The sequence below is a fragment of the Chiloscyllium plagiosum genome, unplaced genomic scaffold, assembly GCF_037043375.1.
Source record: "Chiloscyllium plagiosum isolate Xiang-an unplaced genomic scaffold, Cpla_swu_hap1 HiC_scaffold_10, whole genome shotgun sequence".
NCBI classification, from domain to species: Eukaryota; Metazoa; Chordata; class Chondrichthyes; order Orectolobiformes; family Hemiscylliidae; genus Chiloscyllium; species Chiloscyllium plagiosum.
Window position 1 is genome coordinate 29,742,473 of NW_028270148.1, and position 18,336 is coordinate 29,760,808.

The following is an 18,336-nucleotide window of genomic DNA, read 5'->3' on the forward strand; positions in this document are numbered from 1 at the left end:
GCCCTCCACTTCTCACGTTTAAATAACCACCAAACCTCAAACAGATCATTGTTTGCAGCAAACTGCCCGGCTTTCAGGACAACACAATACAACCTTTTCACGGTGGACACTGCAAGACGTGTCAGAGTTTCGACACGGATACCACCATTATGCGTGGGGACACCTCCTGCCATTTACGTGGCAGGTACTCATGTGACTCAGCCAAAGTTGTTGATCTCATACGCTGCGGGCAAGGATGCCCTGAGGCATGGTACATTGGCGAGGCCAAACAGAGGCTACAGCAATGGATGTATGGACACCACACAACAATCAACAGATAGGAGTGTTCCCTCCTGGTTGGAGAACACTTCAGCGGTCCAGGACATTCGACCTTGGACCTTCGGGTGACCATCCTCCTCCAAGGCAGACTTCGGGACAGGCAACAAGGGAAAGTGACAGAGCAGAGGCTGATAGTCAAGCTCAGTACTCATGGGGATGGCCTCAACGAGGACCTTAGGTTCATGTCACACTACAGGCGACCCCATTGCACTATACACACACACACACACACACACACACACGACACAGTCACACAGACACTCCTAGGCAAAAGTGAGGTCTGCAGATGCTGAAAACCAGAGTTTAGGTTAGAGTGGTGCTGGAAAAGCACAGTAGGTCAGGCAGCATCCGAGAAGCAGGAAAATTGATGTTTCGGGCAAAAGCTCTTCATCAGGAATAGAGAAGCACAGACACTCCTACATACACACACTCCTACAGATACACATACTGTCCTACAGACCCATACACTCACGCAGACCCTTTTTCATATGCTCACACATACACTCCCACACTCACACATGCACCCTCTCACAGACATATACCCCTTTACACTCATACACATACATATACACTCTCTCACAGACATTCATAAACCCTGCCCACCCCCCCTGCCAACACACACCCACATGCCTACCTACACATATAAGTTTGTGGGGTGAATTTGTACTTGCATAATTACATTTTACTTTGCTCAAAAACTGCATGAATCCATGTAAGATTCTGTAAATCCATTTTTTAGATTAGAATCAGTCTGAACATTGGGGCACAGACAGCCTCACACAGGGCACCTCACACCTTCAATGCATTATCTGGGCTGACATAACAGCAATTGTTAAAATTCACTTGAGAATGTAACTTTTAAATGTTCTGCGATTTATGCATAGTGTCATAGAGTAATAGAGATGTACAGCACAGAAACAGACCCTTCAGTCCAGGCCGACCAGATATTCCAACCCAATCTAGTCCCACCTGCCAGCACCCAGCACATATCCCTTCAATCACTTCCTATTCATATACCTAATGCCTTTTAAACCAACATGTTCATTCTAAAAGATGAGGGACTTAACAAACAATCCAGGTCTTTGTCAATATATAATTTCAGTTACATCACACTGTAAACATTTGCTATCAATTCTGTGTCTTACAATCCTCAACTCCACAACCACCTGATGGAGTAGCGCTCTGAAAGCCAGTGCTTCCAAATAAACCTGTTGGACTATAACCTGGTGTTGTGTGATTTTATAACTTTGTACACCCCAGTCCAGCACCGACATCTCCAAATTAGGATTGTATTCTCCTAGTTTCATTTTTGCCTGTACAATTTCATCTTTAATGTCTATCCCCAAACATCTATTGTTGGTTCCCAGTTTTTTTCTCATATAGATGCTGACCTTTGGTGACAAAATCTGAAAGCAATGTCACTTGCCACATATAGGAAAAATTTGGAGGGATATGGGCCAGGAACAGGCAGGTGGGACTAGTTTAGTTTGGGATTATGATTGGCTTAGACTGGTTGGACCAAAGGGTCAATTTCCATGCTGTATGACTCCACGACTCGATATATATGCAGATACCACTCAGCACTATTTCACCACTATCATGTTTAACAGTTCACTGTCTCTAAACTTATAGACTTTTTGTCCAACATTGATATTCAGATGAAGTCATTGGCTTCATTGCTCTCCCTGGCAATCTCCTGAGGCTAAACAAGATTATTTGCAATCTTTGAATTGCATTTGACCCTGAGATGAACTTTGAGCCATATATCCAATTCACTATTAAGATTTCCTGGATCAGCAGCAATCCTCACATGCTGAGTGTTCTCTAATCATATGGAACAAGACTTGCATAATATTCAGCTTGAACTAACATTTATGCCACACAAGTGCCAAGCATGTTGAACAAGAGAGAATGCAACAATCATCCCCTAGGTATTCAATGGCATTATGACCCTGAATCTCCCACTATCAATATCTAGGGGATTACCGTTGGCCACAATCTGAACTGCACCAGCCAAATAAATATTGTGGCTACAGAGCAGGTCAAAACGTAGGGATTTTTCAGCAAGTAATTACACGCTTGTCTCCCCAATGCCTGTCTATCATCAACAAGGCACATGTTAAGAGTATGGTGGAATATTCTTCACTTGCCTTCAATAACACTTATAAATTTGGCATCATCCAAGACAAAGCAACCTGATGTGGCGCTACATCTAACACATTCAACTGCTGTACCACTGAACAGTGGCAGAAGTGTGTATCATAGATAAGATGCACTACAACAATTCACCAAATCTCCTTCAACAACACCTTACAAATCTGTGGCCTCTACCTCTAAATCGGACAATAGTAGCATGGGAACATCACTATCTGCAGGTTCCCCTCAAGGCACATACCACTGTATGTTCCTTTATTGTCATTGGGTCAAAATCTTGAAACTCCTTTCGTAACAGCATTGTGAATGCACCTATCCCATTGATTGACTGCAGAAATTCAACAATGCAACTCCCCACCACCTTCTCAAGAGCAATTAGTGATTGGTCTTGCCAGCAATGCCCACATCCTGTGAATGAATAAAGGTATTTCCCATATCTGCCTCTGCCTCAGCTCATCTGCTGAATGCTTCAACAACAGTTTTTTTTTCAATTTTGCATTTATGTTTGATTATTCCATTGTATATCTGGCTCTCCTCCAATATTCAACTAATATCTACCATGAGCAGAACGATAAAAAGTAGTTCACTACACTTAACGTCCTTTCAAGCTTAGTGCCTCATATGAACAATCGTTTGAACCCATTGGTGTTTCTCAAAGATTCCATTTGGAGGCCACATTTGGAGATGTCAGTCAAATGTGAATTGTCAAGCATTCTACTGTAATAATGATAGCTAGTAATAACAGTTATGCAGGGTTAATCCTGTAATAATAGTTCTCAGGCTTATGTCAACAGACATAATAAAAATAGCAATTTTTTTAACACTGCAAAGAGTTTTTCTTTCAAATTTTTAAATGCCAGGAGATGTGATTGCCTTGATTCCTCCCTTTGGCAGGTTCCTTTGACAGCTCAAGGGAATTCATGTTTGCACTTAACAATTGCAAAGAGCAACTGAATTCCACAAAAGGGTACCTTGCCTCTTCCAAGAACACCTGGCCTCTCCAAGAAGAGTCCTGGGACCACGTCTAACATGGTACCTTACCTTTTCAAAAGGGTACATTCTCTCCAAAGAACTCCAATATCTTGAGAACATTGCCTACCAGGTCTACCATCCACAATCCCACTAGAAGAGACATGAATATGCACTTTAACATATGCAGTTGCTTTAATCAACCTTGGATATGTAAATTTGAACCAGCCTCTATTCCCTTCCACCTGAGAGAAAAGTCAGAGACCAGGTCCCAGGGCAGATCTTCAAGATTTTATGCCTCAAGTGCATTTTTTGCTCTCTGCAAATGTTTTTGCAAGAATTGAGTCCTAAGGGTACAAACTAACAAATGATAAATTTGAAACTGATATTGGAATTTTTTCAATCAAACAATTAAAAATTAAATCTTTTCCTTTAAGGTGTGACACATATAATTGTCAGCGTGAGTGAAAGAAATATTCAAATTGGGCCTGAATGTTTTAATTATTATTGATGTCAATTATCATTACCTCTTTGACTTTTTATAACCGTTTTATATTTCCTTCTTATTGAATACATTGTTGCAACTAATTTGTTCATTATTCTCTACAAACAATTATTTTACATTGCTGTGTGATTGTAGCACATTGGTCAGAAGAATATGATAATTGTACTGGAAGACAGATAAGGGACTGAACGGATAGGATGAATCAACTGAGAAGAATTATCTTTCCTTGTGTTTGTTCAAAAAATGCAGAAACTTCTTTGATACTGAAAATATGAATACTTCTACTTTAAATAATAATTTCTAACATAGCATTTTGTATTAAACCATTAAACATCTTAGCTCTTTTTAATGTTCTGTGTGATCCAGCTGATTTTGGATGAACTATTTTTAATACTTCATTAAAAATTCTTTTGAATAATACTCTTAGCTGACAGTTCAACACCTCAGGTAACACTCCTCTGGCAGCACTTTAACCACTGTCTTAAAATAGCTGTTCAATGGAATTTGAACCCAAAGTTTAATAATGAAATTGTCAGAATCCATTAATTCCTCATCCAGGCTTCTGCACCATTTCTTGGATCTCTTACTCTCTCCTGTTTTCTGTTGGCAGAACCTACCGACAGCATTTCTATTATGTAACTGCAAGTGCATTCAATGCAACTGCAGTGCATATTAACTCCAACATAGAAATAATTTGTCAGAATACCACCACTGCTTCATAATCAATATGTTGTTAATGAGACAAGGTATCTGAGTTGGTCTATTTTTAGCTGCAATTATTGAGAAATCTCTCTCGTAATTGATTTCATTGAATTACATGGAACGTACAGTACATAAGTCTTTGACCTTTCTCATCTATGGCAGCATTTATCCTCTTATCCTTTTACATTTAATTCTATCAGTATAACCTCTTTTCCCTTTTCAATAGACAATAGACAATAGGTGCAGGAGTAGGCCATTCTGCCCTTCGAGCCTGCACCACCATTCATTATGATCATGGCTGATCATCCTCAATCAGTATCCTGTTCCTGCCTTATCTCCATAACCCTTGATTCCACTATCCTTGAGAGCTCTATCCAACTCTTTCTTAAATGAATCCAGAGACTAGGCCTCCACTGCCTTCTGGGGCAGAGCATTCCACACACCCACCACTCTCTGGGTGAAGAAGTTTCTCCTCATCTCTGTCCTAAATGGCCTACCCCTTATTTTTAAGGTGTGTCCTCTGGTTCAGGACTCACCCATCACCGGAAACATGTTTCCTGCCTCCAGAGTGTCCAATCCTTTAATAATCTTATATGTCTTAATCAGATCCCCTCTCAGTCTTCTAAACTCAAGGGTATACAAGCCAAGTCGCTCCAATCTTTCAACATAAGATAGTCCCGCCATTCCAGGAATTGACCTCGTGAGCCTACGCTGCACTCCCTCAATAGCGAGAATGTCTTTCCTCAAATTTGGAGACCAGAACTGCACACTTATGTTACAGGTACGGTCTCACCAGAGCCCTGTACGGCTGCAGAAGAACCTCTTCGCTTCTATGCTCGATCTCTCTTGATATGAAGGCCAGCACGCTATTAGCTTTCTTCACTTCCTGCTGTACCTGCATGCTTGCCTTCATTGACAGGTGGACAAGAACACCCAGATCTCTTTGTACTGCCCCTTTACCTAACTTGACTCCATTTAGGTAGTAATCTGCCTTCCTGTTCTTGCTACCAAAGTGGATAACCATACATTTATCCACATTAAACTGCATCTGCCATGCATCTGTCCACTCGCCTAACCTGTCCAAGTCACCCTGTAATCTCCTAACATCCTCCTCACATTTCACCCTACCACCCAGCTTTGTATCATCAGCAAATTTGCTAATGTTACTATTAATACCATCTTCTATATCATTATTATATATTGTAAAAGGCTGTGGTCCCAGCACTGATTCCTGCGGTACCCCACTGGTCACTGCCTGCCATTCCGCAAGGGAGCCGTTTATCACTACTCTTTGTTTCCTGTCAGCCAACCAATTTTCAATCCAAGTCAGTACTTTGCCCCCAATACCATGTGCCCTAATTTTGCTCACTAACCTCCTATGTTGGGACTTTATCAAAGGCTTTCTGAAAGTCCAGGTACACTACATCCACTGGATCTCCCTTGTCCATTTTCAGAGTTACATCCTCAAAACATTCCAGAAGATTAGTCAAGCATGATTTCCCTTCATAAATCCATGCTGACTCTGACCTATCCTGTTACTGCTATCCAGATGTGTCGTAATTCCATCCTTTATATGAACATTCCCTCATATGAACATAAAGGATAACATCATAAAAAAAGGAACAGAAGTGAGCCATTCAGCCCCTTGAGCTTGCTCCATCATTCAATAAATACATGGCTAAGCAGATTGTGACCTAACTCCACTTTATTGCCCAATAGCCCTGAACTCCTTTATCATTCAAATATCTACCTAACTCAGCTTTGAATACGCTCAGTGACCCAAAACTATACACAGTACTCTCAATGTTATATCACCAGTAGCCTTATAGTTGTAACAAGGCTTCACAACTTTTATACTCCAATCCCCTTCCAATAAAAACTAACATGTCATTCGCCTTCCCAATTACGCTTTATTATTGCATGCTAAACATTTAGTAATTTCTGTGAACCTGGGTTCAAATCCTGCCATGGCAGATGGTGGAATTTGAATTCAATAAAAATATGGAATCACAAGTCTAATGATGACCGTGAATCCATCGTCAATTGTTGGGAAAAACCCATCTGATTCACTAATATCCATCCGTATCTGGTCTGGTCTAGATGTGACTCCAGACCCACTACAATTAGAAATGGGCAGTAACTGAGCTGCCAGTGGAAATGGTGGAGGCTGGTACAATTACAACATTTAAAAGGCTGGGTATTGAATAGGAAGGTGTTTGAGGGATATGGGCCAAGTGCTGGAAAATGGGAGTAGATTCATTTAGGATATCTGGTCAGCATGGATGATTCGAACTGAAGGGTCTGTTTCCATTCAGCTGTTTAGCTCTATGACTCTATGATTCTAAACACTAGCCTAGTCAAATTCTAAACACTAGCCTAGTCAGAAATGCCCACATTCTGTGAACGAATTTTAAAAAGAACAAGTACAACCAATTACCTCTGCAGTGCTTCATGATTTAATTAATATTCTTCATTTTTATGCTTCCTGCCGAAATGAACTTTTCATTTGTTTTCACATTTAATTCAATCTGCCAATTTTTTTCCCAATCGCCAAATCTATTTGCATCCCTTTCCCCTTTGTATCCTCTTCACAACTTGCTCGCTCTCTGTCATTGTATCATCAACAAGTTTGGCACTAAAAAAGTTGGTCTGTGTCCAAGTCATGAGTGTACATCACAAATTGTTTAAAGCCATCTTTGATTCTTGTGGCACTCCACTAGTTATAACTTTCCGTTCCGAAATTTACCCATTTAACTCAACACTCTTTCCTGTTAGTCAACCAATCCTTGATACATGCTAATATAGCACACAAACACTAGAGATTATTACATTGCACAGCCTTCAATTCCATTAGTTTTTCCACAGCCTTTTCTCTGATGAGACTGTTAAGTTTCTGAACTGTTCTGAAGAAGTCACACAAGACTCGAAACACTTACTTTGTTTCTTTCTTCACAGATGCTGCCAGATCTATTGAGTTTCTCCAGCATTTTTAATGTTTCTTTTGATGTAAAGTATCTGTGTAATTTGTAAGCCATCTCCTTACTTTCTATTAATTCCTCAGACTCATTTTCTATAGGACCAATGCTCACTTTGTGAACTATTTTTATGTATCTGTAAAACACTTACTATCTACTTTTATATTACCAGCATCATTTTCCCAAACTCTTATTTTCTTTTCCTCATTATTAACCTTTTTGTTATTCTTTGCTCTTTTTCTATTCTGACCAGTCTTTTGAATTGCCACCATCTTTGCATAATCCATGCATTTTCTTTAAGTTTGTTATGATCTTTAACATTTGTAGTTATACATGGATGTTGGATCCTTCCCTCGGATTTTTTTTTGTTTCTCTTTGGCATATACCTAACCTGTGTATTCTGAAATATCCACTTAAATGTTGGCCACTGCATTTAGAGTAACAGTGTTTTACAGAATGGATGGAGGTCCTTCAGCCCTTTGAACTAATCATCAAGTACCTATCTATTGTTGTCCCACTTTCCACCATTGGGCCTGAAATCTTGTGTGCTTTGGCATTTTAAGTGATCGTCTAAGCACTTCTTAAATGTTGTGATTGTTCCCTCCTTTATCACCTTTCAGACAATGAGTTCCAGATATTCAACACCTTCTGTGTGGAAAAATAAATCTTCCTTAGACTCTCATAAACTCCTACCTTAGTCTATGCCGTCTTGTTATTGATCCCTTCACTAAAGGGGAAGGTTACTTTCTATCTGCCATAATATCTACCATAATTTTGTACATCTCTATCGGGTTCCCCCTCAGCCTTCTGTGCTTTAAGAAAAGAAAACCCAGCCTATTTAATCTCTCCTCAAAGCTGAAATTCTCCAGCCCAGGATCCTGGCGAATCTCCTCTATACCTTCTCTATTTCAATGTAATCACACCCATCCTATAGTGTGGTGACCAAAACTACACACAGGTCCACCACAATTCCCTTGTTCTTGTCTTCAATACCTCAATAAATAAAGACAAGTATCCCATATGCCTTCTTCACCAACTTATGCACCTGCCTGTTGCCTTGAGGTATCTGCAGGCAAGTGCACCAAGATGCCTGTGATCTTCTGTACTTCCTACGATCCTATCATTCATTATATACTCCCTTCTTCCCAAAATGCATGATCGCACACTCTTCAGGATTAAATTCTATTTACCCTTGTTCTGTCTACCTGACCAGCCCACCTATATTGTTAAGTAATTTGAAGATTTCTTCCTTGCTATTTACCATACTATCATTTTTCGTAACATATACCAACTTACTGAACAAACTGCTTACACCGTGGGCGGCATGGTGGCACAGTGGTTAGCACTGCTGCCTCACAGCACCAGAGACCCGGGTTCAATTCCCGCCTCAGGAGACTGACTATGTGGAGTTTCCACATTCTCCCCGTGTCTGCGTGGGTTTCCTTCGGGTGCTCCGGTTTCCTCCCACAGTCCAAAGATGTGCAGGTCAGGTGAATTGGCCATGCTAAATTGCCCGTAGTGTTAGGTAAGGGATAAATGTAGGGGTATGGGTGGTTTGCGCTTCGGCGGGGCAGTGTGGACTTGTTGGCCCGAAGGGTCTGTTTCCACACTGTAAAGTAATGTAATGTAATCTAAAGTAATCTAATCTAATCATTCATATCCAGACCATTAATGTACACCATAAACAGCAAGGCACCTCGCACCAAACTTTCTGGTACACTACGAGAAGCCTCTATTGAACTGAGCTTTAACCTAATTAACCTGAGTGGCATGGTGACACAGTGGTTAGCACTGGTGTCTCACAGTGCCAGGGAACCAGGTTTCATTCCAGCCTTGGGCAACTCTCTGTGTGAAGCTTGCACATTCTGTCCATGGGTTTTTCTGAGTGCTCCAGTTTCCTCCCACAGTCCAAATACATGCATTTTAGGTGGATTGGCTGTGCTAAATTGCCCCGTAGTGTTCATGCTTAGTGCTTAACCATGTAAAATGAGAGGTTATAGGGTGGGTGGGATGCAGAGGTTCGGGGCAGACTCAATGAGCCAAATGGCCTCTATCTGCACTGTAGGCACTCTTTGATTCTACTTTGCCAGTTTACCTTAACTTTCTGCCTTTGTACCCTTAAGCCCACATTTTTAATTCAAAATACCAGTCTTGTCTTCCCCTCCTCAAACTAAATGTAAAATGCAGTTATATTATGAGTGCTTGGCGTAAGAGTGCCTTTGCTGTGAGATTATTAATTAATCTTTTCTCTTTACACAATATCTCATCTATTATAGCCAGCTCTCTGGCTGCATCCAAAATGTACTGTTTTAAGAAACCATCCCTCACACATAAGAAGCATTGAAAGGTAATGGCACAGAAAGAGCCTATTCATCCCGTTGTTTCTGTGTGAAAGTCTGAGCTCCTCATTTAGGTTACCTTTGTCCATTTGATATTTCTCAATCTATGTGTAAATTAAAATTCCCTATGATTAACATTATATTGTTCTGACAAGCTCCCACTATTTACTTATATTGCATCCTACCATGTGGTTATTGTTATGGGGCCAACACTACACTCCAACAAGTGACTTCTGCCTTGAACCTGTCTTCGCTGTGCTAATACCATCAATAACTAACAGAGCAGTTGTTCATCTTTTCCTAGCTTCTTGTTCTTTTCAATTGACATAAGCCCTTCAAATTTCAAGTCCCAATCTATGTCATCCTGTTGCTAATTTTAAGTTTAACAACTGTATATTTGAGTTCAAAGTACAAATCATTAATGCAGATTATGAACATGAGTGAAACCTGATCAAGGCTGATCCATGTGGAACACTCCCATCCACTTCCTGAGTATATATCCTTTATCATTATTATCCACTTTCTGTTTTGCAGACATCTACCTATTCATTTGGCTGCTTGTTCCATGGCACTGCATACTCCGATGTTGTACATTAATCCATTATATGGCAACTTATCAAGGCCTTGTGGAAAACTAGATATGCAACTTCGATTGCATTATTATTGTCTATTCTCTGTTACCTCTTCAAAAACTCATTGGTCAAGCAAGACTTCACTGTCTGATTTTCATAATAGATGTAATTCTTATCCTTTAATTTGAGTAGATGGATCTCTATTTCTTCCCTTAGCAGAGATTCCATTAATTTTTCTATTACTAATATTAAAATGACTAATATTTCCCTCGACACGCAAAGATTTTAAATAGAAATGTGTTTTTGTGATTCTTTGTAGGCAATCAGTTTGAGTTTTCATTGCTGTTTATGATCTGTTTTCCAGATGAAGCTTCAAACATTCAGTGACATTGGTGTGAGTACCTTCTGTTTCCACTGAAGTGAAATACAACAGCCATATATGTAGTTAGTGGAGATCTGCTGGAATACCTACTGTCTCTTTCATGTCTGTAATAGAACTGTTGCCAGCTACAGGTTTTAACAAGCACAAAGAATTGTGAATGCTGGAAATCTGAAACAAAAACAGTGTTGTGGAAACACAGCAGGACTAGCAGCACTTATAGAGAGAAAACAAAGTTATCATTTCAAGTCTCGTCTCACTTTGTCAGAACAGTTCTCTGTTTTTTTCTCTACAGATGCTGCCAGATCTGCTGTGTTTCACGAGCTCTCCGTTTATGTTACAGACTCTAATGTTGATTTTATACAAATCAAAATTATCCATTATTTAGATATGGGTCCAAATCTTCCAATGGCAATACATTTGTTTCTATGACATAAATGGGAGTTACACATCTGGACTCCACAGAATGCCCATTGTCACACATACCAAGAGAATTGCCCAGGAATTTAAAGATTCCACTTGGCTAAATCCCTGAACTTGGAGCCATCTGAAAGTATCCATCTAAATCAGAGAATTCACAGGTAAAGACTTGTCATAGAATCCTTACAATGTGGAAACAGGCTTCTTGGCCCATTGAGTCCACACTGACCCTCTATAGAGCATCCTAGCCCCCCTACCCTATCATCCCGCATAGTTACCATAGTTAATCCACTTAGCCTGCACCACTGTGGGCAATTTAGCATGGCCAATCCACTTCGCCCGGACATCTATGGACTGTGGGAGGAAACTGGATCATGTGGATGAAACTCTCACAGATAGTCAGCCAAGGGTAGAATCCGTGGTGCTGTGAGGCAGCAGTGCTAACCACTGAGCCAACTTGCTACCTTTAGGGAAGTTAAAAAAAACCTAAAAATCCTATTCTAATTCCTGGATAACTTACCACACACCTACCCTCCCAACTAGACTTGTGCCAGAACCCTTGCACCCCCCAGACTCTGACATCACCCAGAAACCTCTCCCTCTGTGAACCGACAACTGCATTCTCCCTCAAGCCATGAGACCTCTTTCACCCTCCCCATCTAACCCTGCCATGTCACCTGCCAGATACATCTCCCCAGAACACAAGACTCCCTCTCCTGCTGGTGTATGATGCTCCCCTCTCCCTATAACCAGCACCACTCCTCCTCTGTATGTCCTGACAACCCCTATATCACTCCTAGTGAGGAAAGATCTCTCGACCCGAAATGCTAACTCTGATTTCTCTCCACAGATGCTGCCAGACCTGCTGGGTTTTTCCAGCAATTTCCTTTTCTGTGGTATAATGAGATTCATGGATATTGTGAAGATGTAACATAAGAGTAAATTATAATTTAAATCTTAAAAAAGTAATAAGTGCCAATTTTAAGTTACAGTACAAAAAGAACATAAGAGGAGGAAATGTTTTGTTGACATAAAAAATAGTTTGGGTGGAGACCCTAGATGCAATGTGATTATAGCTAAGTCCTGCTCAATCTTCAAGTTTGTCCATGTTCATTTGCCAAAGGTCAGAGACAAATCAAATAATGCATTCATTTGAGTGTCAGGAGCAAAGTCAAAGTCAGAAGCATCAGGTGGGTCAGTGCCAGCAGTTTCGTAAGTCCCATACTCCCAATCCTGATCAATTGAAACTTGAGACAAACACATGCAGACTTCACTGCTGATGGCTTGGATCGTGGACAAACTGGGCACACCCTCCCTGGGCTGACTGATTCTCAGATGCAGTGCACACTGTATCCGTGACCCCAACCTCCCCAGTTCGTGGCCCGCAATACCCCTTCACCACCCTCAGGGTGAGTCTGTAGGTGGCTGTATAGACCAATACGGCTACCATGGGCTGTGTTACACTTGGGGTTTGTGCTGGTCACGGGAAGGGGTGGATGGAGGCACTGATGTAGCACTATGAGCCTTTCATTGTTTTCTCCTGGCTTCCGTTTTTTTTCCCAATGGCAAGTCTCGAGATGCTTAATGCCTTCCCGGATCCTTCTTGTCCACTTTGGATGGTCTTGGGCCAGTGATTCCCAGGTGTCTGTGGGAATGCCGCCCTCTATTAGTGAGGTCTTGAGAATATCCCAGAAGTACTTCCTCAGTCCACCTGGGACTTGACTGCCATTTTGGAGTATCCACAATTTAGTAATACTATAGCACCAGCAAATTTGTACGTGACAATGTCCCATTAATGTTTTTATGATAATAATCACTCTTTCAATAATATTGCTTGAGGGCTAAGTGTTGGCTGATATCCCCTGCTTTTCATCTAATATCATAACTAATATCCAATTAATCAGGCCAGAACATCAGTTTTTACTTTTTATGGCAACTACCTGACTCTGAAGCAAGAGTATTACTGCTGAAGCAAGGTTGAACATCTAGATCTCAACTGATTGAGCACTTACATAATAATAATGCTGTGGATTATTTTCAGATCAGCAAATGCAAAATCTGTTTTTTTGAATCCTAGTTAATTTAGAAAGAAATGATTATGTTCTCTGGCAACGAATGAGTAACCATTATGTTTTGTTGACTTTCGATTATGATTGTTTGTAGATATATTATGCATTTGTTCACTTTCTTGTAGGATGTTTCCCAAGTGACTGGCTGTGATTACCTTAGCCAGTTAAAACGAATTGTAGCTGTTACTGAAACAAGTATTGTTATATGGGATCATAAACCAAAGACTAAAAACCAGGTAAACTTTATTGTTTTGCCCATTGAATGGAGTATTCAGTTGTTTATAGAATCCTAGAGGAAATAACACTCAAGGAGTGGCTTGGCCCAATGCATATTTACCAGTACTAAGTAGAAATAGAGCCATTAATTCTATCCTTCCTATTTTTACATATGTAACTTTTGCTGCATCCTTCAGCATCCATATTAAAGACGGCACACAATCAGAAACCCTTAGGGCTTTACCTGTCACCTAGAAACTCTGATTTTGGATAAGTGGTTGAGTGTGTGGGTGTGTTTCAAACCTTTGGTGGTAGTCTAATCTTGTGGTAACCAGGTCTCTGCATCTGTGGACAGACTGGAATTAAAAAGTCTTTAAAAAGCAGTTTTCCAAAAATCTTTATTCAAGATTTCAAAATTTTGGTCAACAGCGACTGTTTTGTATCAGCAACTCCAAACTTCTATCTGCTTGAGTTGACATGGTAGACATGGTACAACGTTCAACCAGTTAGCCCGTGTTTTGAGTTTATAACTGTGAACGGTGCAGGTATGAAGAGTCATATGCAAATCAGACTCAGGGGAACTCAGTGATTTCATGAAGTTGTGAAGAAACCTGGGAGTACCTTCAGATTCAAAAATGACTTTCTGTCCTAATTCCTTCATAGTAGCATATTTTTATGCTCTTCAGGCATTACTAATGCACAGAGAATGGCAATGAAATGTATCACCAGTTTATTTTAAGCACAAGGACAGAGAATAGCAGTAAGTCTAACAAAACAAATTCTCAGTGGATTGAAAGATTGAAGAGATCCAGGAGTATAGATGCACAGACATCTAAAAATAAGATTGGAAGTGCAAGGGCCACTCAAGGGACGAATGAAATTCTATTTTTATACACACAAGGGCATTAACTACAAAAGCAACAAAGGATTATGAATATGAACAAGACATTGTGGTACAGAAAGGATTTGGCAGCCAGGATTGTATCCTAGGTTCACTGGAATAATATTGTTGATAAAAGGACATATTTATGATCAGATCTGACAAATTATGCCTTCTGGAGCAGAGAAGGTTCAGAGTGCATCCAACAGAAGCATTAACATATTTGAAATTATAAATAGTGAAAGTTTATTTCCACTGATTGAATCTGTACAAGTGAGTGTGAGCATAGAATAAACACTGGGAGCATGTGGGGAGGTAATATGTTTTTAGTCATGTGAACCTTCGTTAGAATATAGAATGCATTTTCGCAAGTGAATATTGAAGCTAAGACAATGAAGATGTAATTCAATGACTATTTGGCAGAAATATTATTTGCTATAGGAAAGAGCATGGAAATAGACATTAAAAGCAACAATTTCCATTGTAGAGTGAACCCTGTTATTGATGTAAGACAGGATTTTCCCGAATGAAGTGGGTAGTGGGAAATTTCAATAAACTTGCCCCTCATACCCAAGTTTTATCCTTCAAGGACTGTTGCAGTGGTGGGGATTTCAGGTGCAGGCTCCAGTCTATTGCACCACCACCAGGGAGCAGATCAGAGGCAAACACGAGGGCAGCCAGAGGCTGAGATGGCTTGGTTAAAAGATCCAGCACATTTCCTTCGAATTGGAACCAGTTGTTTTGTTAAATTTTAGACTGGCCAGCCCTTGCCATTTCCAAACTATCACTTATGCTATAGTTTGGAGTGGGAGTGGGGGGGTGGGGGTGTGGCGCTGTAGTGTACAGTGCTGAGGGAGAAAAGGGTGTTGATAGTTCAGATTAGGTGATCGGAATGTAAGAATGGCAGAGCAATGGTATGTCTGACTGCCAGACTTGAATGAAAGACAGTCCCACTGGGCTGGGGAAAGGGGAGAGAGGACATGGTGACAGAGAATGTAACAAGTAAAGCTAAAAGAAAGGGAAGAAATGGGAATGAGTTCACAATTTGAAAGGGTTGAACTCAATATTAACTCCCGAAGTTTGTAAAGTGCCCAGTTTGAAGATGAGATATTGTTCCTCCAGTTTGTGCAGCAATTCACTGGAACACTGCAACATGGTGAGCAGGACGCTGTGTCAAAATGACCAGCTACGGGAAGGTTGAGGTCATGCTGACACCAGAGGTGTTCTGCAAAGCAGTCACCCAGTCTGTGTTTGGTTTCTCCAATGTGGAGTAGGCCACATTGAGTGCAGCAAATACAACACACAGGATTGGAGAAGGTACAGGCGAAATGCTGCTTCATCTGGAAAGACTGTTTTGGCCCTTCGATAGTGAGCAGGGAGGGGGTGAAGGGGCAAGTGTTGCACCTTCCGCAGTTACATGGGAAAGGGCCATGGGAATGGGAGGGAGTGGTGTGAGCCGTTGATGAATGGACTAAGGTGTTCTGGAGGGAACGATATCTGCAAAATGCAGACAGGGCAGTGGGGGGAAGATGTGTTTATTGGTGGTGTTCTGCTGGAGTTGTCTGAAATGGCAGAGAATGATCCTTTCCATACGAAGGCTGGTGAGATGATAATTGTGAGACCAAGGGGGACCTGATTATGCTGTTGTGAGTGATGGGGTGGGTACAAGGGTGGAAACGCGGGTGATTGGTGGGATGCGGTTGAAGGGCCTGTCAACCACAGTGGGTGGGAAGCCAAAGTTATGGAAGAAGGAAGTCACATCAGCAGCGCTATTTCGGAGGGAGGCGGCATCTGAACAGATGCTACGTGGGTGAAGAAACTGGGAGAATGGGATGGAGCCCTTACAGGATGTGTGATGACCTGCAATGAGGGTAGCTATGGAAGTGCATTGCTTTTTAGTGGATGGCCATGGACAGTTTATTCCCCAAAATGGAGACAGAGAGGTCAAATAAAGGAAGGGAAATTCCAGAAATGAATGATGTGAAAGTTATAGGGGTCGAAATTGGAGGCAAAATGAATAAACGTTTCAAGGTCTTGACAGGAGCATGAAGTGGTACTGAAGCAGTTGTTGATGTACCAAATAAAGAGTTGTGGGAGCGGACCAGTGAAGTACTGGAACCAGGATTGTTCCACATCCTCAGTAAAGAGGCAGGTATAAATGGGACCCAAGCAGGTGACCGTAGCCACTCCTTTGACTTGAGAAAAGTGAGATGAATTAAAGGAGAAATTGTTCAGTGAAAGAACAAGTTCAGCCCGGCAGAGGAGAGTGGAGATCATTCAGGCCTCTGATCAAGGATGAAGCCAAGACTCGCAGACCGTCCGGGGGGGGAATGGAGGAATAGAGGGATTGGACATGCATGGTAAACAGGAAGCAGTTAAGGCAGAGGAAACTGGAAATTGCCAAGATGGTGGAAGGCATCAGAGTAATCACGATATATGTGAGCAGGGTCTGGATGAGTAGAGAGAGGATGGAGTCAAGATCGGAGGAAATGAATTCAATGGAGCAGGAACAGGCTGATATGATGGACCTACTGGGGCAGTCTGGCTTGTGGATTTGGGGAAGGAGGTAGAAGTGGGCTGTCCAGAGTTGGGAAACTATAAGGTAGGAGGCGGAGGGGAGGGGGGAGGTGGGGTGCGGGGTGATTTAAGATCTCTGGAGGGAATGAGATCAATGACAATCTTGGAAACAGTTGCTTGATGTTCGGATGTGGGGGCATGGCCGAGGGGAAAGTAAGAAAACGTGTTGAAGAATTGGCATTGAGACTCCATGAGGTAAAAATAAATGCACCAGACTACAATGGCACCATCTTTGTTGGCGGGTTTGTATTAATTTATGTTGCCTACACACCCTTCCTACCAACTGAACCAGTATCGAGCTTGGGCAGGCATGAAGAACATTGTTGATATAAAGTAATCATCTAAATATCTCTTGTAGACTTCAGTACATTTCAGGATATTTTCTTTTTCTTAGCTAACAGATTGTCTTCTGTCCTTGCACATGCGAAGCAAGTAACTATGTTTTTCTAATTATTTATGTACTGGAGATATGGAGTGTATTTCTGCAGGCTTCTCTGGTTTGTCTGCCATAACATTAATGGAGGGGCTGATGAAAACCTGCTGTTTACTTAATCTTCTGTATTTCTAAGGGCTTTCCACTAATGGAATGCCCTGTCAGTAGCAGTGGTGGACTCTCCCTCTTTATGGGCATTTAAACAGGCATTGGATAGGCATATGGAGGATAGTGGGCTAGTGTAGGTTAGGTGGGCTTGGATCGGCGCAACATCGAGGGCCAAAGGGCCTGTACTGCGCTGTATTTTTCTATGTTCTATGTAAAGTTATGATAAATAAACATCAGAGAACTGAAAATAATCACATTCTAACAATATTGCAATCCTGATAAATGTGCATTATTGGGGGCATTCGCATGATCAAAATCTGCCCATCTAATATCAGTGTCCACTCTGAATAACATGGTGGGTTTTGAGTGTGTCAAAATCAAATGAGACATAACTTTCTTTGGCAGACTAGGCCTACAGGCCTGAGGAGTCCACCCTTACCAAAACAAATGTCACAATATTTGTCGCTTCCCCCCACGCCCCGACAATCATTTTTGTTATCACTATCATTAGGTTATGTTTTCCTCCTGAAAACTGTCTCTAGGCTACACCAGATCACATACAAACGACTGTTTCTTGCCCCATGTTTACAACAGAAATATTGGCTGCATTCACTTCTGTAACATTGCTCCCATCTTTCCCTGCATCATCTCATCAGTTTCAGAAATTCACTTGCCCGAGCAAGACTCTGCTATGTAGGCCATGTATCAAGTACCACTCAC

The 18,336-nt window shown here is 41.3% G+C and overlaps 1 protein-coding gene across 1 annotated transcript in view; it reads left to right on the forward strand.

Annotated features, from left to right (window-relative positions):
- LOC122553173 (WD repeat-containing protein 64-like) overlaps nt 1-18,336 on the forward strand; it is a 135,079-nt gene that overhangs the window by 27,989 nt on the left and 88,754 nt on the right. The window contains exons 5-6 of the mRNA XM_087990995.1: nt 10,899-10,928; nt 13,528-13,638. Of these exons, the coding sequence (XP_087847121.1) occupies nt 10,899-10,928; nt 13,528-13,638 (141 nt within the window). The remainder of the gene's footprint in view (nt 1-10,898; nt 10,929-13,527; nt 13,639-18,336) is intronic.